General features: G+C 40.2%; 6 protein-coding genes across 6 annotated transcripts in view; 5 read left to right on the top strand and 1 right to left on the bottom strand.

Moving 5' to 3' along the window:
• Positions 1-2,474, top strand: part of LOC125036384 (cilia- and flagella-associated protein 251-like) — a 3,388-nt gene extending 914 nt beyond the window's left edge. Inside the window, exons 2-5 of the mRNA XM_047628976.1 lie at positions 110-466; positions 1,004-1,750; positions 1,979-2,320; positions 2,424-2,474. Of these exons, the coding sequence (XP_047484932.1) occupies positions 110-466; positions 1,004-1,750; positions 1,979-2,320; positions 2,424-2,474 (1,497 nt within the window). The remainder of the gene's footprint in view (positions 1-109; positions 467-1,003; positions 1,751-1,978; positions 2,321-2,423) is intronic.
• Positions 2,437-6,965, top strand: LOC125036697 (uncharacterized protein YFR016C-like). The gene has a single exon (XM_047629517.1). The coding sequence runs from the start codon at positions 2,586-2,588 to the stop codon at positions 6,831-6,833; it is 4,248 nt and encodes a 1,415-aa protein (XP_047485473.1). The 5' UTR covers positions 2,437-2,585; the 3' UTR covers positions 6,834-6,965.
• Positions 6,966-7,121: 156 nt separating this feature from the next.
• On the top strand, positions 7,122-9,952 carry LOC125036383 (retinitis pigmentosa 1-like 1 protein; the record flags this gene model as incomplete). Its single annotated transcript, XM_047628975.1, has 1 exon — positions 7,122-9,952. A coding segment is annotated over one exon (1,680 nt), but the record flags the coding sequence as incomplete, so codon positions are not given.
• On the top strand, positions 9,056-10,854 carry LOC125036382 (retinitis pigmentosa 1-like 1 protein). Its single transcript, XM_047628973.1, has 2 exons — positions 9,056-9,072; positions 9,183-10,854. Exons 1-2 carry the CDS (start codon positions 9,056-9,058, stop codon positions 10,852-10,854), a joined length of 1,689 nt encoding a protein of 562 aa, XP_047484929.1.
• Positions 10,855-11,359: 505 nt separating this feature from the next.
• Positions 11,360-15,691, top strand: LOC125036381 (interaptin-like). The gene is made up of 4 exons (XM_047628972.1): positions 11,360-13,783; positions 14,836-14,962; positions 15,276-15,363; positions 15,601-15,691. Exons 1-4 carry the CDS (start codon positions 11,360-11,362, stop codon positions 15,689-15,691), a joined length of 2,730 nt encoding a protein of 909 aa, XP_047484928.1.
• The window catches only part of LOC125036613 (ATPase ASNA1 homolog), an 11,163-nt gene continuing 8,851 nt past the window's right edge, over positions 15,189-17,500 (bottom strand). The window contains exon 7 of the mRNA XM_047629358.1: positions 15,189-16,410. Coding sequence (XP_047485314.1) covers positions 16,291-16,410 — 120 coding nt within the window. The 3' untranslated portion in view covers positions 15,189-16,290. The remainder of the gene's footprint in view (positions 16,411-17,500) is intronic.

Raw genomic sequence — 17,500 nt, 5'->3', positions numbered from 1 at the left:
CAAACAATCATCATTATATAAAATATGAATACTAGAAATTGTATTTAGTATTTACTTATACCAACAAACGTAAATCCCTTCCACTCAAACTCTCTCGGAATTCAAAAAGGGACAGGCGGCCCTCACGCCCCACACCCAACCACGCACGCCCTACACTATCCCCGCGGCGCCCCACGTGTCGCCCAAAGCCACCGCGACGGATTCTCACCCCGCGACTTCATTGCAGTACTGCCCGTGTCTTTCCCAGCCACCTGTGCCTCCCGAGCTGGCCGCCTCGCGAACCACCAACTCTTCCGGCAAGAAGAACCCGAATTCGAACGTCAAGCTCGGACCGGTCGCGGCTAGCTGGGCCACCTCCCCGCAGATCCCGAAGGTGGGGGAGAGGCTGGCCAACTGGAGCTTCCCAACGCCGTCTGGCAGCTGGCCCAAACGCAAGGGCGCGCCCGACGCGGCGGACGCCTACGAGGTAAGTGTTTGGGTGAGAGGGTGGACTGATTGCATGACTTGTTGGAAAATGTGAGAATTTATTATTTGTATGGTTCACTGCTTTACGTCGGGGTATGTAGGATGGCAAGACTCATTTGTTTTCCCATGATTTGCCAAATGCAAGTAATGATTGCTGTATGATTAATTGTCAGATAAATTGTAAAATGTCTGGACAGGAATTAAGAAATTAAAATTACTGTTCGTCAAACAGCTATTTCAACGAAACCAAATTAAATACCTCTATTGAGGTGTAGGCTTCAAGACTCGCTTGAGAGATCAGGTAAACCTTCAATTAACAAATGTCTGCGTTAGTTGCTTGATATGTGTATACTGACCAGGGAATAATAAGACAATTAATGTTAGCAATCTTTCTCCATCATTAGTTGAGCTTGAATAGTATTTAGAGATATTATAAAACCAATGACAGTAATAAAATTTCGTAACTATAAATCGCATGCCACATTACTAATCAATCTTCTCACGATTTACACCCACTCCTTTCCCTCGCGCTTTCCAGACACAAACCAAAGACGACAACGAGGGTACACCAACCGTCACGGACACGGCCAGTGTGAGACGAAAGAGTCTGGGGAAAATGTGGAAGAACGGAACAAAGACAGCAAAGAAAACGAAACGCGGCAAGAAAGAGGGAAACACAGGAAAAGGCGAGGACGAGAAAACGAAAGGAGGAGGAGACACAGCGAGCGGAGGAGAAAAGCAAAGCCAGTGGGAAAGTGTGATGAATAAGCCGAACGAAGGAAGTGAAGAATCCGCAGAAAATGAAAGCGGAATGATGAAAATTGATGACAGCGACAGTGCGAAAGAGATGACGAACGAAGAGAAAGAGAGCGAGTCTGAGGAAGGAGTAGCTGGAGAAGAACAAGGAGAAAGAACGAATGTTGATGCTGTAGATGTAGATGAGGAAGAAAAGGAAAAGGAAAGAGATATAATAGAAAGAGAATCTGCAAAAGAAAGCAGTGACAGTAGCGAGAAAATTTACAAAGAATCGGAAGAAACGACCCAGAGTGAAGGAGATAATTTGGATGAAAACATTGCAAAGAAACCTAAAGAAGAAACAGATGATGTGGAAAGAGAACAAATCAATAAACCAGTAATAAATGCTCAATATAGAGGAGTATCAGAGGATGAATTTTACGAGTCAGTCATTGCATTCCCGAAGGAAACAACAGAGGACAAGGAGGCTGATATATCGAGCAACCACCATGATAAGGAAGAAAACAGGAATGGAGAAACTAGCGAAATTGCGAATGAAGATGGAAAAAGGGAACCACTTGAAACAAAAACAGAGAAAGAAACAAGTAACGAAAACAAAGAGAAAGTTGATGATGAAATATTGGTGAAAAATGGAAAAACAGAAGAGAAAGGAGAGAGAGGACTGGAGGATCAGAAGGAAACAGAGCCTAAAGTAGACGAAAAGAAGGAGGAGAAAGAAGACGAAGAGCAGAGGAAAGGAAAATATAATGAAATAAAGACGGAGGATGAAGTAGTTGAAGAATATATGGAAGTGGCAAATCTGGACGAAGAGAAGAATGAAAAGGAGGAGTTGGAAAAGGCGGACAAAGAATGTGACGAGGCGACTCATGAAAGAATCCCTGATGAAGAGAAAGAGGAAGAGAGCAAATCCTCAGAAAACAATACTGTTATAGTCAAAGTAGAGGAAAATAAATCAGATGAAAGTCAGAAGAACGAAGAAGCACCGATGGGAAGAATGATCCAAACAGGAGGACAGGAAGGTGAAGAAGAGGCAGAAGAGGAGAGCAATGTCGTGGTCAAAGAGGGAGAGGAAGAGATAGACGAGGAGAAAGAAACGAGCGTAGGAAGTTCAGACGAACAGGAAGAAGTGCGATACGTTGTCGAGAAAATCTTCAGCGCGAGAAGATGTGAATTGGTGATCCGTGTGAACGACGTGAACACAGAAGAAGAAAAAGGCGGTGCGATTGAATGCAGCGAGACCAAGCTTTTCATAGAACCCAGTGCAAAGAAGGGAGACGAGGGTGATGAGGAGGGAATTGAAGGAGAACAAGAAGAAGGGGCGAATCAACAGCCACAGATTGGGCTAAAAGAAATAGACTTGAGGAATGACACCAGTCGACGGAAGTGCTGAAATAATGACCGAGGATATCAGGGAAGAGAATGCAGTAGCAACAATTTATGAAAATAAGATGGAAGTATCATGTTTATCTTTGGAAAATACTACAGTCGAGGAGGAAAAGGAAAACGATAAAGTAATTGAAGATCCGAACGAGGCAGATGAGAAAGATATGACAGAGTCGATGGAAAAGAACCACACAAGCGGGGAGGACAAGGAAGAAGAATTAAACGAGGAAGGGCCTGAAAACATAGCGACGTGGAGAAAAGAGATCAATAAGCACGAAGTCAGAGAAGAGGAACATGTTACTTTCTCGAAGGAAGGAGGAAGTGAAACAACAGAGGATTACGAAGATGCCTTAGCAGAGATCGAAGACGAATACCCGGCGAATTCCAAGAAACCCGAAGTCATACAAGAACAAGAAGACAACGACGACGAAGTAGAAGAATCGGTGATTGGCGAAGAGGTAATCATCCACGAAGGGTGGACTGACATCGTTATTGAGCAAAGGGAAGAGAGTGAGGAACCAGAGGATATCGCAGAAAACAATGGGCAATGGGGCCTGGAGTGGGTCCAGAGGAGGAGGTCCTTCGAGAGCCAGACCTTCAGTGTCGTGGAGGAAGAAGAAGTTGGAGCGGAGAAGAACGAGGATTCGGATATGTCGGCCCCTGCTCAAGAAGGGGAAAGCACAACAGAGGAAGCTGGATGGACTCTAGTAAATCTTGAATCTGATGACAAGACTGAGGAAAGTGAAACTGAAAGCATTTTAAAAGAGGAGAGTAAAGATGAGGTCATAGCTTACAAAAATGAAACACAAAGTGAAAGTGAAATGACGGATAGCGACGCCACTCAGAACAGGAAAGACGGCACCATGAGTGGAGTGGCATCAAACACTGTGAAAGAATATACATCTGATAGCAGCAAAGTCGAAGATGAACCAGAGAGTACAGAGAGCACAGGCTATGTCTCAGCCGAAGATAGGACAGAGAGCATTTTGTCTGAGGAACTAGATAGCATTAAGCCCAGCAAAGTCAAATCAACTGCATTCAGAGAACACCAAACTGTCAGGATTGGAGGAATACAGTTCATCAGGATTGACGATGAACCAGAAAGCTCAGGAAGCACCGATTACACTTCAGCTGAAGAAAGGATGGGAAGCACATTTACTGAAGACCATGAGAGTAGTTCAGACGAAAAATTCAGAAGAAGCCCATTGATTGGACGGCAAGATGACAGCATTATCGAAGAATCAGAAAGCTATGCTGATGAGCCAGAAAGCAGCATGGCCGACGAACCAGAGAGCAGCATGGCCGACGAACCAGAAAGCAGTATGGCTGAAGAACCAGAAAGTAGCATGGCTGAAGAACCAGAAAGTAGCATGGCTGAAGAACCAGAAAGTAGCATAACTGAAGAACCAGAAAGTAGCATGGCTGAAGAACCAGAAAGTAGCATGGCTGAAGAACCAGAAAGTAGCATAGCTGAAGAACCAGAAAGTAGCATGGCTGAAGAACCAGAAAGTAGCATAGCTGAAGAACCAGAAAGTAGCATGGCTGAAGAACCAGAAAGTAGCATGGCTGAAGAACCAGAAAGTAGTGTGGCTGAAGAACCAGAAAGTAGCATGGCTGAAGAACCAGAAAGTAGTGTGGCTGAAGAGCCAGAAAGTATGGATGAAGATCCTGAAAGCAACATGTTTCAGGAAGCAAACACGAGCTTTACCCAAGAATCAGAAATTACAGCGAGTGATGAATCAAAAAGCTCTGTGTCTGGAAGCAGTTTCGTGCAAGACCACGAAAACATAGCTAAGACAGAAACAGGCAAATTCGGAGGAACAGAATTGAACATAATGGAAAATCGAGAAATCAGCAAATATGGAGAATTAAACATTTCCAAAGAAAGAGATCCAGAAATGAATGCAACTGAGAAAGCAGAAAGAGATAGCAGATTTGATGACAAAAACATCTACACAGGAACAGGTACTGATGTCAGCACTGGAGAAGAGACAGAAATTGGATCAGTTAAAGAAGCTGGAATAAACACAATTAAAGAATCAGTAAACACCCAAATTGAAGACTCAAAAGATAACACAATTGTAGAATCAATAATCACTAAAGCTGAAGAACCGAAAATCACCTCAGTTGGAAAAACAATTAGTATAATTGAAGAAATTGAAGAAGTAGAAATCAGAACATTCAAAGAACCAATAATGAGCAAAACAGAAAGGACAAATGTCAGCACGGTTAAAGAGCAAGTGATCAGTAAAGATAAAGCTCAAGAAGTCTACACATTTGGAGAACCAGAAGTCACAGATGAAGGCTCAAAAATCACCAGAATTATAGAATCACAAGTAAGCAAAAAAGGGTTAGAAGTTAGCAGACATAATGAGGAAAAATCAGAAGTCAAATTTGAAGAACAAGAAGTTAATGGAAGTAAAGAAAAAGATAATGAGATAGATGAACAACTAGATATTGGGCGTAGTAGCGAACAAGAACTCGGGTCTGCTGAACATCCAAAAATGGGTACTGAAGGAACGAAGCCAGAAAGTGCTTCAGTTGAAGACTCATACGTTATTAAAGAGAAAGAAATCAACACTGTAGTAAACAAAATTCAAGAAACAGAGATCAGCACAGTAAAGCAGCTTCAACAAATAGGAGTAACCTCAATTGAAAGTCCTGAAAGAACAGAAATAAGATCAGCTGAAGAACCTGAAATCAGGGCTGTTGATAAAACAGAAATTAGTGCAGTTAAACAGGAAATTATAGCAGATGAAGAACCAGAAATTAGAGCAGGTAAAGAACATAAAGTCAGTGCAACTGAAGACCCACAAACCAGCTTAATTCAAGAACCACAAAGTGTAAGCACAGAAGAACAAGAAAACATCTCAATTGAAAAAACAGTAATTAGTAAAGCTGAAGAACCAGAACTCAGCACAGTTGAAAAGACAGAAACCAGAGCAGTTGAAGAACCAGAAATCAGCCCAGCTAAAGAATTGGAAATCAGTGTGGATGAGGTACCAGAGATTATGGCAGTTAAAGAACCAGAAAGCAAGGCAGTCATCACCTCAGAGGAAGAACCAGAAACTAGGGTGGTAGAAGAACCAGCAGTCAGTGCTGTTGAAGAAACCAAGGCGGCTGAAGTTCTAGAAATTGCATCAATAGAAGAACCAGAAATCAGTGCAGTTGAAGAGCTAGATATTAGGACAGATGGTGGACTAGTACTTAGCTCACTTGAAGAACTGCCAGTCAGGTCAGCTGAACCTCAAACCAGCCATGCTGAAGAACCAGTGATCCAGGCAGATGAAGAGGCAGAGAGAGGTGCTGTTGAAATTCCAGAAATAAGTACAGCTGCAGAATCAGGAATCACCTCAGTCGAAAAAGCTGCAGAATCAGGAATCACCTCAGTCGAAAAAGCAGAAGTGAGAGCTTCTGAAAAATCAGAAATCAAGGTCGTTGAATGTTCAGAAGACACATCAGTTGAAGAACCAGAAATTCAAGCAGTTGACAACCATGAAATCAGCACAGATGAACAATCAGAAATTAGAGCAGTTGAAGAACTAAAAATCGGTGCACATGAAGAACCAGAAATCAGGGTAGTTGAACCAACAAATATAGTTGCTGCTAAAGTACTAGATGCGAGCGCAGTTAAAGAGCCAGTGACCAATTCATCAGACAAACCAGAAATCAGGGCAGTTGAAGAACAAGAAATAAGTGCTGTTGAAGTGCAAGAAACCCGTGCAGCCGAAGGACCAGTGATCCCCTCACCTGAAGAGCCAAAAATCATCGCCGTTGCAGAAACCAGCGCAGTTGAAGAACCAGAAGCAAGCGCAGTTGAAGAACCGGAAATCAGCGCTGCTGCAGAACCAGAAATCAGCGCAGTTGCAGAACCAGAAATCAGCGCTGCTGCAGAACCAGAAGCCAGCGCTGCTGCAGAACCAGAAGTCAGCGCAGTTGAAGAACCGGAAGTCAGCGCTGCTGCAAAACCAGAAATCAGCGCAGTTGAAGAACCAGAAGTCAGCGCAGTTGAAGAACCGGAAGCCAGCGCTGCTGCAGAACCAGAAGTCAGCGCAGTTGAAGAACCGGAAGTCAGCGCTGCTGCAGAACCAGAAATCAGCGCAGTTACAGAACCAGAAATCAGCGCTGCTGCAGAACCAGAAATCATGCGCAGTTACAGAACCAGAAATCAGCGCAGTTACAGAACCAGAAATCAGCGCTGCTGCAGAACCAGAAATCAGCGCAGTTGAAGAACCAGAAGTCAGCGCTGCTGCAGAACCAGAAACGAGCGCAGTTGCAGAACCAGAAGTCAGCGCAGTTGAAGAACCAGAAATCAGCGCAGTTGAAGAACCAGAAGTCAGCGCTGCTGCAGAACCAGAAATCAGCGCTGCTGCAGAACCAGAAATCAGCGCAGTTACAGAACCAGAAATCAGCGCTGCTGCAGAACCAGAAATCAGCGCTGCTGCAGAACCAGAAATCAGCGCAGTTACAGAACCAGAAATCAGCGCTGCTGCAGAACCAGAAATCAGCGCAGTTGAAGAACCAGAATCAGCGCAGTTGAAGAACCAGAAGTCAGCGCAGTTGAAGAACCAGATGTCAGCGCAGTTACAGAACCAGAAATCAGCGCAGTTGAAGAACCAGAAGTCAGCGCTGCTGCAGAACCAGAAATCAGTGCAGTTACAGAACCAGAAATCAGCGCTGCTGCAGAACCAGAAGCCAGCGCTGCTGCAAAACCAGAAATCAGCGCAGTTGAAGAACCAGAAGTCAGCGCAGTTGAAGAACCGGAAGCCAGCGCTGCTGCAGAACCAGAAGTCAGCGCAGTTGAAGAACCGGAAGTCAGCGCTGCTGCAGAACCAGAAATCAGCGCAGTTACAGAACCAGAAATCAGCGCTGCTGCAGAACCAGAAATCAGCGCAGTTGCAGAACCAGTAATCAGCGCAGTTGCAGAACCAGAAATCAGCGCAGTTGAAGAACCAGAAATCAGCGCTGCTGCAGAACCAGAAATCAGCGCTGCTGCAGAACCAGTAATCAGCGCAGTTGCAGAACCAGTAATCAGCGCAGTTGCAGAACCAGAAATCAGCGCAGTTGAAGAACCAGAAATCAGCGCTGCTGCAGAACCAGTAATCAGCGCAGTTGCAGAACCAGAAATCAGCGCAGTTGAAGAACCAGAAATCAGCGCAGTTGAAGAACCAGAAATCAGCGCTGCTGCAGAACCAGAAATCAGCGCTGCTGCAGAACCAGAAATCAGCGCAGTTGCAGAACCAGAAATCAGCGCAGTTGCAGAACCAGAAATCAGCGCAGTTGAAAAACCAGTAATCAGCGCAGTTGCAGAACCAGAAATCAGCGCTGCTGCAGAACCAGTAATCAGCGCAGTTGCAGAACCAGTAATCAGCGCAGTTGCAGAATCAGTAATCAGCGCAGTTGCAGAACCAGTAATCAGCGCAGTTGAAGAACCAGAAATCAGCGCTGCTGCAGAACCAGAAATCAGCGCTGCTGCAGAACCAGAAATCAGCGCAGTTGCAGAACCAGAAATCAGCGCAGTTGCAGAACCAGAAATCAGCGCAGTTGAAGAACCAGAAATCAGCGCTGCTGCAGAACCAGAAATCAGCGCAGTTGAAAAACCAGTAATCAGCGCAGTTGCAGAACCAGAAATCAGCGCAGTTGAAGAACCGGAAGTCAGCGCTGCTGCAGAACCAGAAATCAGCGCAGTTGAAAAACCAGTAATCAGCGCAGTTGCAGAACCAGAAATCAGCGCTGCTGCAGAATCAGAAATCAGCGCAGTTACAGAACCAGAAATCAGCGCTGCTCCAGAACCAAAAATCAGCGCAGTTACAGAACCAGAAATCAGCGCTGCTGCAGAACCAGAAAGCAGCGCAGTTACAGAACCAGAAATCAGCGCTGCTGCAGAACCAGAAATCAGCGCAGTTACAGAACCAGAAATCAGCGCTGCTGCAGAACCAGAAATCAGCGCAGTTGAAGAACCAGAAGTCAGCGCTGCTGCAGAACCAGAAACGAGCGCAGTTGAAGAACCAGAAATCAGCGCAGTTACAGAACCAGAAATCAGCGCTGCTGCAGAACCAGAAGTCAGCGCAGTTGAAGAACCAGAAATCAGCGCAGTTGAAGAACCAGAAATCAGCGCTGCTGCAGAACCAGAAATCAGCGCTGCTGCAGAACCAGTAATCAGCGCAGTTGACAGAACCAGAAATCAGCGCAGTTGAAGAACCAGAAGTCAGCGCTGCTGCAGAACCAGAAATCAGCGCAGTTGAAGAACCAGAAGTCAGCGCTGCTGCAGAACCAGAAATCAGCGCAGTTGAAGAACCAGAAGTCAGTGCTGCTGCAGAACCAAAAGTCAGCGCTGCTGCAGAACCAGAAATCAGTGCAGTTGAAGAATCGGAAATAAGCGCAGTTGCAGAACCAGGAATCGGCGCAGTTGAAAAAACAGAAATCAACACAATTCAAGGTCCAACTAAAAATGTTGGAGACTCGGATGTAAGCAAGGCTGAAGATCTAGAAACCGGAAAGGTTCAAGAAATAATTCGTAAATTTGAAGAGACAGAAGTCAACACTGCAGTGGAAAAAAGTCGAGTGGCAAAACCAAGAATAAGCAAAATTGAAGAAAAGAAAAGCAAAATCGTTGTAGAATTAGATACAACTTTAGTTATCGACACAGAAGTACACACAGAGGAAGAACCAGTAAACCTCCTAGTACCAAAGGCCAGCAAAATTGAAGAACCAGAAATAAGACCAGGGGATGGAGAACCAGGAAGCACTATTGAGGATGAATATAAGTGCGACCCAACCGAAAGACCAGAAACGAGAAAACAGGAAGAATCAGAATCTGTGTTTACAGGAGAAAGGAAAACTGATGAATTAGAAATTGGCACAGTGGGTGTACCAGAGAGTGTCCCAGAGGCAGAGCGCACAAAAGAAGCAGAAAGGCTCTCGAATGGAGAACTAGAGAGCAGTACTATTGAACAGCCGGAAATCAGTAGAATAGGAGAACCAGAGAGTTTCTTTGCTGAAGAACCAGAGAGCTATATTACTGAAGAACAAGAAATCATCACAGAGGCAAAGCCCGAGAATTTCCTAGTTGAAGGATCTGCAAGTGAGAAATATGGAAAATCGCAGAGCAGTACTACTGAAGAACCAGAAAGTAGTGTTAATGAAGAAACAGAAACTGGCATAGATGCATTAGAAAGCAATCAAACCAAAGACACAGTAAGCATGTCATCTGAGGAAAACAGCAGAGAAATCAGTCCAGAAAAAGAACAAGAACGTAACCTCACTGACCAACCTGTTCGTAGCCAGCTTGAATTAAAGGTTGACAAAGATGAAGAACAGGAAAGTTGTGCAGATAAAGAACCAGAAATTAGTCCAGCTGAAGAACCAGAGAGTGGTCTAGCTGAAGAAATAGAAAGCTGTTCAATTGAAGAACACCAAGTTGAGGGACTAGGAAACAGCCCAACTGAAGAAACAAAGAGTAGGCAAAGTGGAAAGCCAGAATGCAGACCTATGGAAGGATCAGAAAGCAGTCTAGTTGATGAATCAGGAAGCAGTATAGCTAAAGATCCTGGAAACGGTCCAGTTGAAAAAACGGAATATACTCTAATTGAAAAAACAGAAAACAGTCCAGTAGAACCAGAAAATACATTTGAAGAAGCAGAAGGCATTGTTGTCGAAGAACTAGAAAGAAGCACGGATGAGGACTTAGATATTAGCTCAACTGAAGAACCGGAAATTAGCTCAGCTGAGGAACCAGAAATTAACCCAACGAAGGAATTAAATATCAGCTCAGCTCAAGAAATAGAAAGCAGTCCGACTGAAAAAACAAAATGCAACCAAGATGAAGGAGAGGGATTTAAAACAATTCCAGTGGTGGAGGACTCCGATATCAGCTCAGCTGAAGAGCCAGAAGTTAACCAAGCTCAGGAACAAGAAAAAACAAGTTTTGCAGGAGCAGAAAATTACGAATTTGAAGAATCTGGAGCAACCTCTTTTGTGAAAACAATTCTGGACAAGAGAGAAGTAAGCCATACAGAGGCTGAAAATGATATGTCAGAAAGTTTGCTGAATAATACCTCTGTTGAAAATGAACCGGAGATCATAGCTGTAGAAGTGACAACGGATAATCTAGCCCCTAAGGATGGAACAGAAAGCAATAATAATGAAAAGGACACAGAATCAGATGAAGGTTACAACAACAACAATGAAATTAGTAATGGTCTTATACAGAAAACAATGGAAAACAATGTAGTCAGCGATGAAAACTGAAATGATCGAAGAAGAAACCCAAGGAAACAATCAGGTCAGTCACTTAGAGAAAGAGAATGATATGCAGCTGGAAGATGATGCAAATGAAGTGATAGAAGAGTTAAGAAGAATTATTGAAGAAGAAGGGAAAGTAATGGATGATGATTCATCACAGGCTAGGGAGGAAATCAGTCTTGCAGATGAATTAGCAAGAGCAGAGAAAGAAGAAGAAGACAGGAGGCTCAGTGAATTGGAAAATGAAACTAAAAGTGAAGAAGACAATGCTAAAACAATTGAGACTGAAACACTCTATGAGGGAAATCAGCTAAAGTCGGTTGAAGATGAAATCCGAGACATAGAAGAGGAAACCAAAGAAATAGAAAAAGAAATAGAAGTTATTGAAAATGAGACCAAAGTAATAGAAAGAGAGACAAATATTGTTGAGGAAGCTTTGTTAAATGAGGATGGGAATAAAATAGTTGAAAAGGCAGGGCTAATGAGTGGTAATGAGGAGGAAATGCGAGTAATGGAAGAAGCTAGAGCTGTACCTAAAAATGAGGAAATAGAAACAGGAAAATACACTGCACTGGAAGTTGTGAAACCAGAGACTATAAAAGAAAAAACTGTACTTAAACTGGGAATTAATATCAACAGAACTGGGAAAAAAGAAGAAATAAAATCAATAAAGGAAGAAATTGCAGAAGCTGAGGAGAAAGAAAATGAAAGAAAGAAATTGCTAAAAGGGGAAGGACCAACTGTGGTGGATGATTATGTGAAGCTGATGGTGGAAGATGTCAGAATGATGGAAGAAGAAATGAAAGAGATGGAAGAGAAAATGGAGTTGATAGAAAGTGCAATTGAAGAAAAGGAAAAGACTAGTGAAGTGAAAGAGTCTGTGAATCAAATGGAAGATTTGAAAAATTACACAGAAAATAGGACAACAGATTCAGTGATTCAGGGAGACAGTGAAGAGATGGATGAAGCAGCAAGGCTCCTGCAAGAGGTAGACAATCTCATCAAAGTGGTGGAAAGTGGAGTTCTTGTGCCAGACAAAATATCTGAGGATATGACGGAAGCAGGAAGAATATTGGAAGAAATAGAGAAAACAGGATGTCATAAAGATATTGGAGAATTGAAACTAAATGACTTTGCAGTGAAAGATGTAAAACAGGTAGCAGAAGATAATTGGGATACACAAAATGAAATAGCTGAAACTGAACAAGAAAAGCTAGACATGTCTTACGAAATTCTGGAAATAGAAGATGCACTTGAAAGCGTGGGTGGTGATGTGGGTAATGAAAGAAGCACCGCAAAACTTTCTGAAGACAAAACAGCAGCAGGTACAAGCGACAAGATGGTTGATGAGGCATTGATAAACACTAATATGGAAAAGGCACAAATCACTGTACTTACTGAGAATGTAAATGAACTGAAACATATGGCATATGAAGAAGGTATAAAGAGGATCAGTGAAATTGTTGAAGGGGAAGCAAATGGAGGACAAGAAACAATTGAAGACCACTCGGTGGAGGATGATGAAGAATGGGAAGATGCTTTTGAAAGTCTAAAATATTCTGAACTTGAAAAGACACCAAGTCTAGGAGTGGATATGGTGCCTGAGGTGATGGAAGATCTAGTGAAGAAAGACTGGGGCACTTCCCTAGCTGAAAATACTGATACTAATCTGGTAGAGAGTCTTGCCAAACAGGGTGTAGATGAGAAAGAAGACAGGCTGGAAGGTGAAGACGAGATAGAAGAAAGCATAGTGTACACTACGGCTACTGATGAAACAGTACAAAATACAGAATCTGACATCTCTCTGGAGTCTGAATACCAAGAGATTAAGGAATTTGAAGAGAAAGAAGAAACTGAGCTTAAAACAGAAGTCAATGTTCCAGAGGAAGTTGTTAATTGGGAAGTACAAGAGAGACTGGCACAACTGGCTCCCCAAGCAGCAGAAAATAATATCAGTGAGGAACCAACTGAATTGCTTACAAACAATTTAAAGAAGGAAGATCATGAAGATCATATTGATAGAAATGCAGAAGATGAAGATGAATTAAGTGATCATGCAGTAGAAGAACAAATTGAGGAAGGATATTTGAACATGGCTGAAGCTTCACAGGGGGAACTTGTCAAGGATGCTAAATTAGAATCTTCCATGAAAGAAGACACTGACGAAGAACTGAGTGAATCTGACAATTCTGAAGCTGAGGAAGATATTAGATATGAATTAATGGCTGGCAGAAGTGATGATCTCATAGTTGAGAGAGAGAAGGAAATGTTCAAGAACATGATCTGGAGTGTCATCATGGAAGAGCCAGAACATGAGGTAATGGAAGAGGACAAAAACAAAAAGGCTGAAAAACAAGATGAGACTGAAGACAGAACGACCATCTTAGCAAATGAATTATTTGAGAGGCTCATTCAAGAAAAGGAGGTTGACCTTTTGAGGAATGTCAGAGCAGCAGCTGTGAGCATGGAAACTGATGAAGAAAAGGAAGGCAAGTTAGCCAAGGAAAAGAAGGATTATATGGCTGATGTTGACCTGAATGATGAACAGAGTAGTGCGCAAGAGACGAATGAAGACTGGACAACACCTGAAGATGCAGACATGGAGCTCCTCATGAAAGACATGGAAAATAAAACCCACGGCTATGAAAATGAGACGAGGAAAGATGACAGTACCAGTGGTGAAAGCTTTGATGCCTCATCTCATAAGGAAGCTGATCTGGCAAAATCAAATTCAAAAAGTGTGAAAGAAGCCATTGCCAAAGCCAAGGAAGAAGATACAAAGAAAAAACAAGAAAGTCTTGTTAAGTCTCTGGAGGCAATGGTCAAGATGAAACAGGAGAAGAAAGAAATGACAGAAAAGGAAGTGAAAAGCGTCCTGGATTCTGTGTTGCGCTTCTTAAGATACCTGTTCTGTTGCTGGAGCATAGAAGATCCAGTACAATGAATGGCTGACAGAGACATGTTAAAATTTTATAAAAAAAAGTTTGAAATTTCTTCTACATCCACTTTACTGAACAGTTCTGTACATTAAAAGTTATATATATATATATATATATATATATATATATATATATATATATACATTATATATATAGGCTATACACACACATATATATATATATATATATATATATATATATATATATATATATATATATATATATATATATATATATATTTGAATATATATATATATAGGCTATACACACATATATATATATATATATATATATATATATATATATATATATATATATATATATATATATACACACATTATATATATATATATATATATATATATATATATATATATATATATTTGAATATATATATATATAGGCTATACACACAGTAATATTTTAATGTTAAGAATTCACATTTGCCTGTACGGTGAACATAAGCTTATTCTCCAGTTTTTAATGTGTTTCCCAAGTTTAGATTAATGTGGTTCTGTTTAGAAATCAATCATAGTTATCAAAAATAATAAATTAGGTCTTGAAATATTTCAGTTACTGGTAAATTATCAGTTTGATTCCTATTCAGAAATCTGTAGTATTTCTTTTATTTCGAACAGTTATTTATAGTATATGTAAAAAAAAATTCAAATCATTATCTAGTTCTAAATTTCCAAAACAATTTATAATGTTTAACAACACTGTCTCATTCGATGTACTATATATATATTTCAAATTTCTTCATCTGTCAAGAATTCACTGATTAAGAGAATGAGATTAAGCAACAATAATTATAAATTGTTAAAAGTTTGTCTGTGAAAACACCTTTTAGATGAAAAACACATGAAGTAACACTATTCATTAATTCTAATGACTATCTGAATGTTTTGAACCTCTATAAATCCTTTGCTATTGTTCTTAGACCTCATCTGTATTGTTTCTCAAAGAAGGTTAAATATATCAATTATAATTACAATTTTCTTTAGTCACGGCTGTTATAGAATTCTTCCATATTACACATTACACGCAGGTACACCAGTTACCCACGGCCTATTTCTTGAATGAATGCCTGACAGCTGTCTTTGGAAAGTGTCAATGTAACAGGTTCATAGCAGTGAATGAGTGTGATTTATGGCCAGTTGTCAATGACGGAAAGTGTATTTTACCACTTTTAGTAAATATATGTATTAATACTTAATATTTTATTGACCCTTGAAATTATATGGTTTGTTTTGTTTAGCTGATATTAAGGTAAAATTAATATTCATAAGTGACTATTAAGATTAATTACAATATTTGTATACTAAATCAATTCTAAATCACCAGATACATGTATGTCACTTGAATGTTTTTTGCCCTGTAAGGTACTAAATCAAAATCATATTATATCAATGGTATTTATTTCTGCAACATACTGAATATATTATATAAAAGATCAACTGTGTTGTATAAACAGTTTGATTAACCTAGCAGATAGTTTCATGAAGATCCCCAAATATCAGAATGCAATGAACATGAATAATGAATTGTTCCATGTACATATTAAGTCCAACATTATGTGAATGTTCTAATATGAAACAAAAGCAGAATATCAATGCTTTTAAATTGTAATTCAAAGAACTTGCCTAAGAGCAAGAAGAAAAAAAAAAAACTACTCGGAAAGCTAAAGCAAAAGTAACATGACAAAACAGATGAACAAAGAAGATTTAATTTTTGATGAAATTTGGATATTGCTTGACTTCTTATAAGGGATCCCATGAGGTTATTAACATGGACATCAAGTTACTCATTCCAGGAGCAAAGAAAAGATCCCGATAGTACTTGCTGCAAATGTTCAATTGCAGACAACTCTTAGCTTTAATGAAAGTAAAAGTGAAGACACATAAGTACATAGATATCCTGAGATCCCACAGATAAAAATCCTTCACATTTTTTTTTTCTCTCTTTATTCAAGTATCAAGACTCTATCGTAAACTAAATAAATAATCTTTGGAAATGAGAGTAATGAAAGCTTTGGGACTCATGGCAGCCATAGTGAGTCTCTCCATTCAACTCAGCGGTAATGTATTGCTAGTTTTGTAAGGATATGGTCAAAATACATAACCATAGCCAGAGAGGATAGTCCTAATACACATCTTTAAGCTTAATCTAGAGACAAAACTCAAATTTATTATTATCCTATTTACCACAATCCACTGCCTATCATTATTTAAAATATTGAAGTTGTTATTTCTCATTTCAATTTCACAGGGTAGACCTGATCAATATTACATTCATCTTTTGATTGCATAGCTTTGCCAAAACATTAAACATATTGAAGAAGTAAAACCTGGAACAAAACAATTCTTTTCATACAGAAGACTGAAATTTCTGAATATTGTCCTGCACTGACCTTTCACTATTGTTATGCCATTCCTAGCATAAAAAAAAAAGGAAAAAAGACCGGATATTATAAATGCTTCCCCAAATCCCCAAGCGTGAGTTGTTATCCCATGTAAGGTTTTACAAGGTTTTCTGAAAACTCTTTAACCTGAGGGACGCCTCTAACTTCGTGCTCAAGGAGTGGAAGTTTAGTCACGTGGAAATCCTCATACAAATCAGCAATCTGCAAAATGTAATGATACAAACATTAAAACACAGCATAATTATTCACATGTATCGAACACCCTGACATACTATACAAAAGATATCAAAGTGGTTATTGATACAGAATCTCTCAAAAGGGAGTGGCCAGATCTGCTCATAAATGTGCTATTAGGCTGAGGAACGATAACCATGAGGTGGGTAAAAAGCAACCCAGAACGGAAGGAACATTTGATAAAATGACAATGAAGCGTAGTAAAATAGTGTTACATACAAGGAATATTTGTGTTGATTCTTGTGCATGAGTGGATAATATGGATAATGCTAAATTGCTTATGTGCATTCTATAAGACTTCAAATAACATAGTAAGACATTACTATCATTCAGCACAGCAGGTTAAACCACACACAATATGGGGTACCATGCCATAGAGTATATGGCACTCAAGAAATAAGTATTACAAGAACCCACATAACTAGTGAGAGTCTGTACATAACATTGCAGTTGTAGACAGCTTTCATTTTGGTGATATTGCTGAACTGCAGCTCCATGGTGCTTAAAGTGCAACAGTACTTAGCAGAGGATCAATCAGCTTAATATCCAAATTTTAAATTCAAAAAGCATATTTATGTTCAAAAGCTCATGTGTCTAACATCACAGTGGACATAATACTGTGGTCAATCTACTCACTAACTTTAAATTGCTTACTGAGTAGTACTAAAAGTACAGGTGCTTTTGCTGACACTAGATGATGGCCTGGAAAACCAATGTGTAAAGTTGTGTTTGATGTCACTCAGAAAGTGTATAGGTGTAATCTCAATGCCACAGTTTAAATTTGAGAAAATTTTCTTAGCTACAGACCTAACGATTCTGGGTTACACCTTCCATAGTAAACACAAATATGAGTATATATGTTTCCGTTGTATAAGAACTCTGAGATATGCAATACTGGGATAATTTGAGTTCAATTTAGAGAGGTGAGCCAATCACAAATTAGGCTGAATAGTTAGAAAATATGGTTTAATCTTCTAGCCAAGCCTGAAATGTCCTCCAAAGGCATGGGAGGGGAATAACATAATGATTTGTGAATGAAGTTATTAAACACTATATA

This window comes from Penaeus chinensis, chromosome 21 (genome assembly GCF_019202785.1).
Source record: "Penaeus chinensis breed Huanghai No. 1 chromosome 21, ASM1920278v2, whole genome shotgun sequence".
NCBI lineage: Eukaryota > Metazoa > Arthropoda > Malacostraca > Decapoda > Penaeidae > Penaeus > Penaeus chinensis.
This window is presented reverse-complemented; position numbering and strand designations above follow the sequence as displayed.

What these genes read in the sequence shown, in the direction of transcription:
- LOC125036697 (XM_047629517.1), top strand. Translation starts at nt 2,586, where the DNA reads ATGACACCAGTCGACGGAAGTGCTGAAATAATGACCGAGGATATCAGG.
- LOC125036381 (XM_047628972.1), top strand. Translation starts at nt 11,360, where the DNA reads ATGGAAGAAGCTAGAGCTGTACCTAAAAATGAGGAAATAGAAACAGGA. An exon ending in GCTGGAGCATAGAAGATCCA is followed by an intron (nt 13,784 to 14,835) that starts GTACAATGAATG and finishes CATTACACGCAG; the next exon opens with GTACACCAGTTACCCACGGC. An exon ending in CATATTAAGTCCAACATTAT is followed by an intron (nt 15,364 to 15,600) that starts GTGAATGTTCTA and finishes TACTCATTCCAG; the next exon opens with GAGCAAAGAAAAGATCCCGA.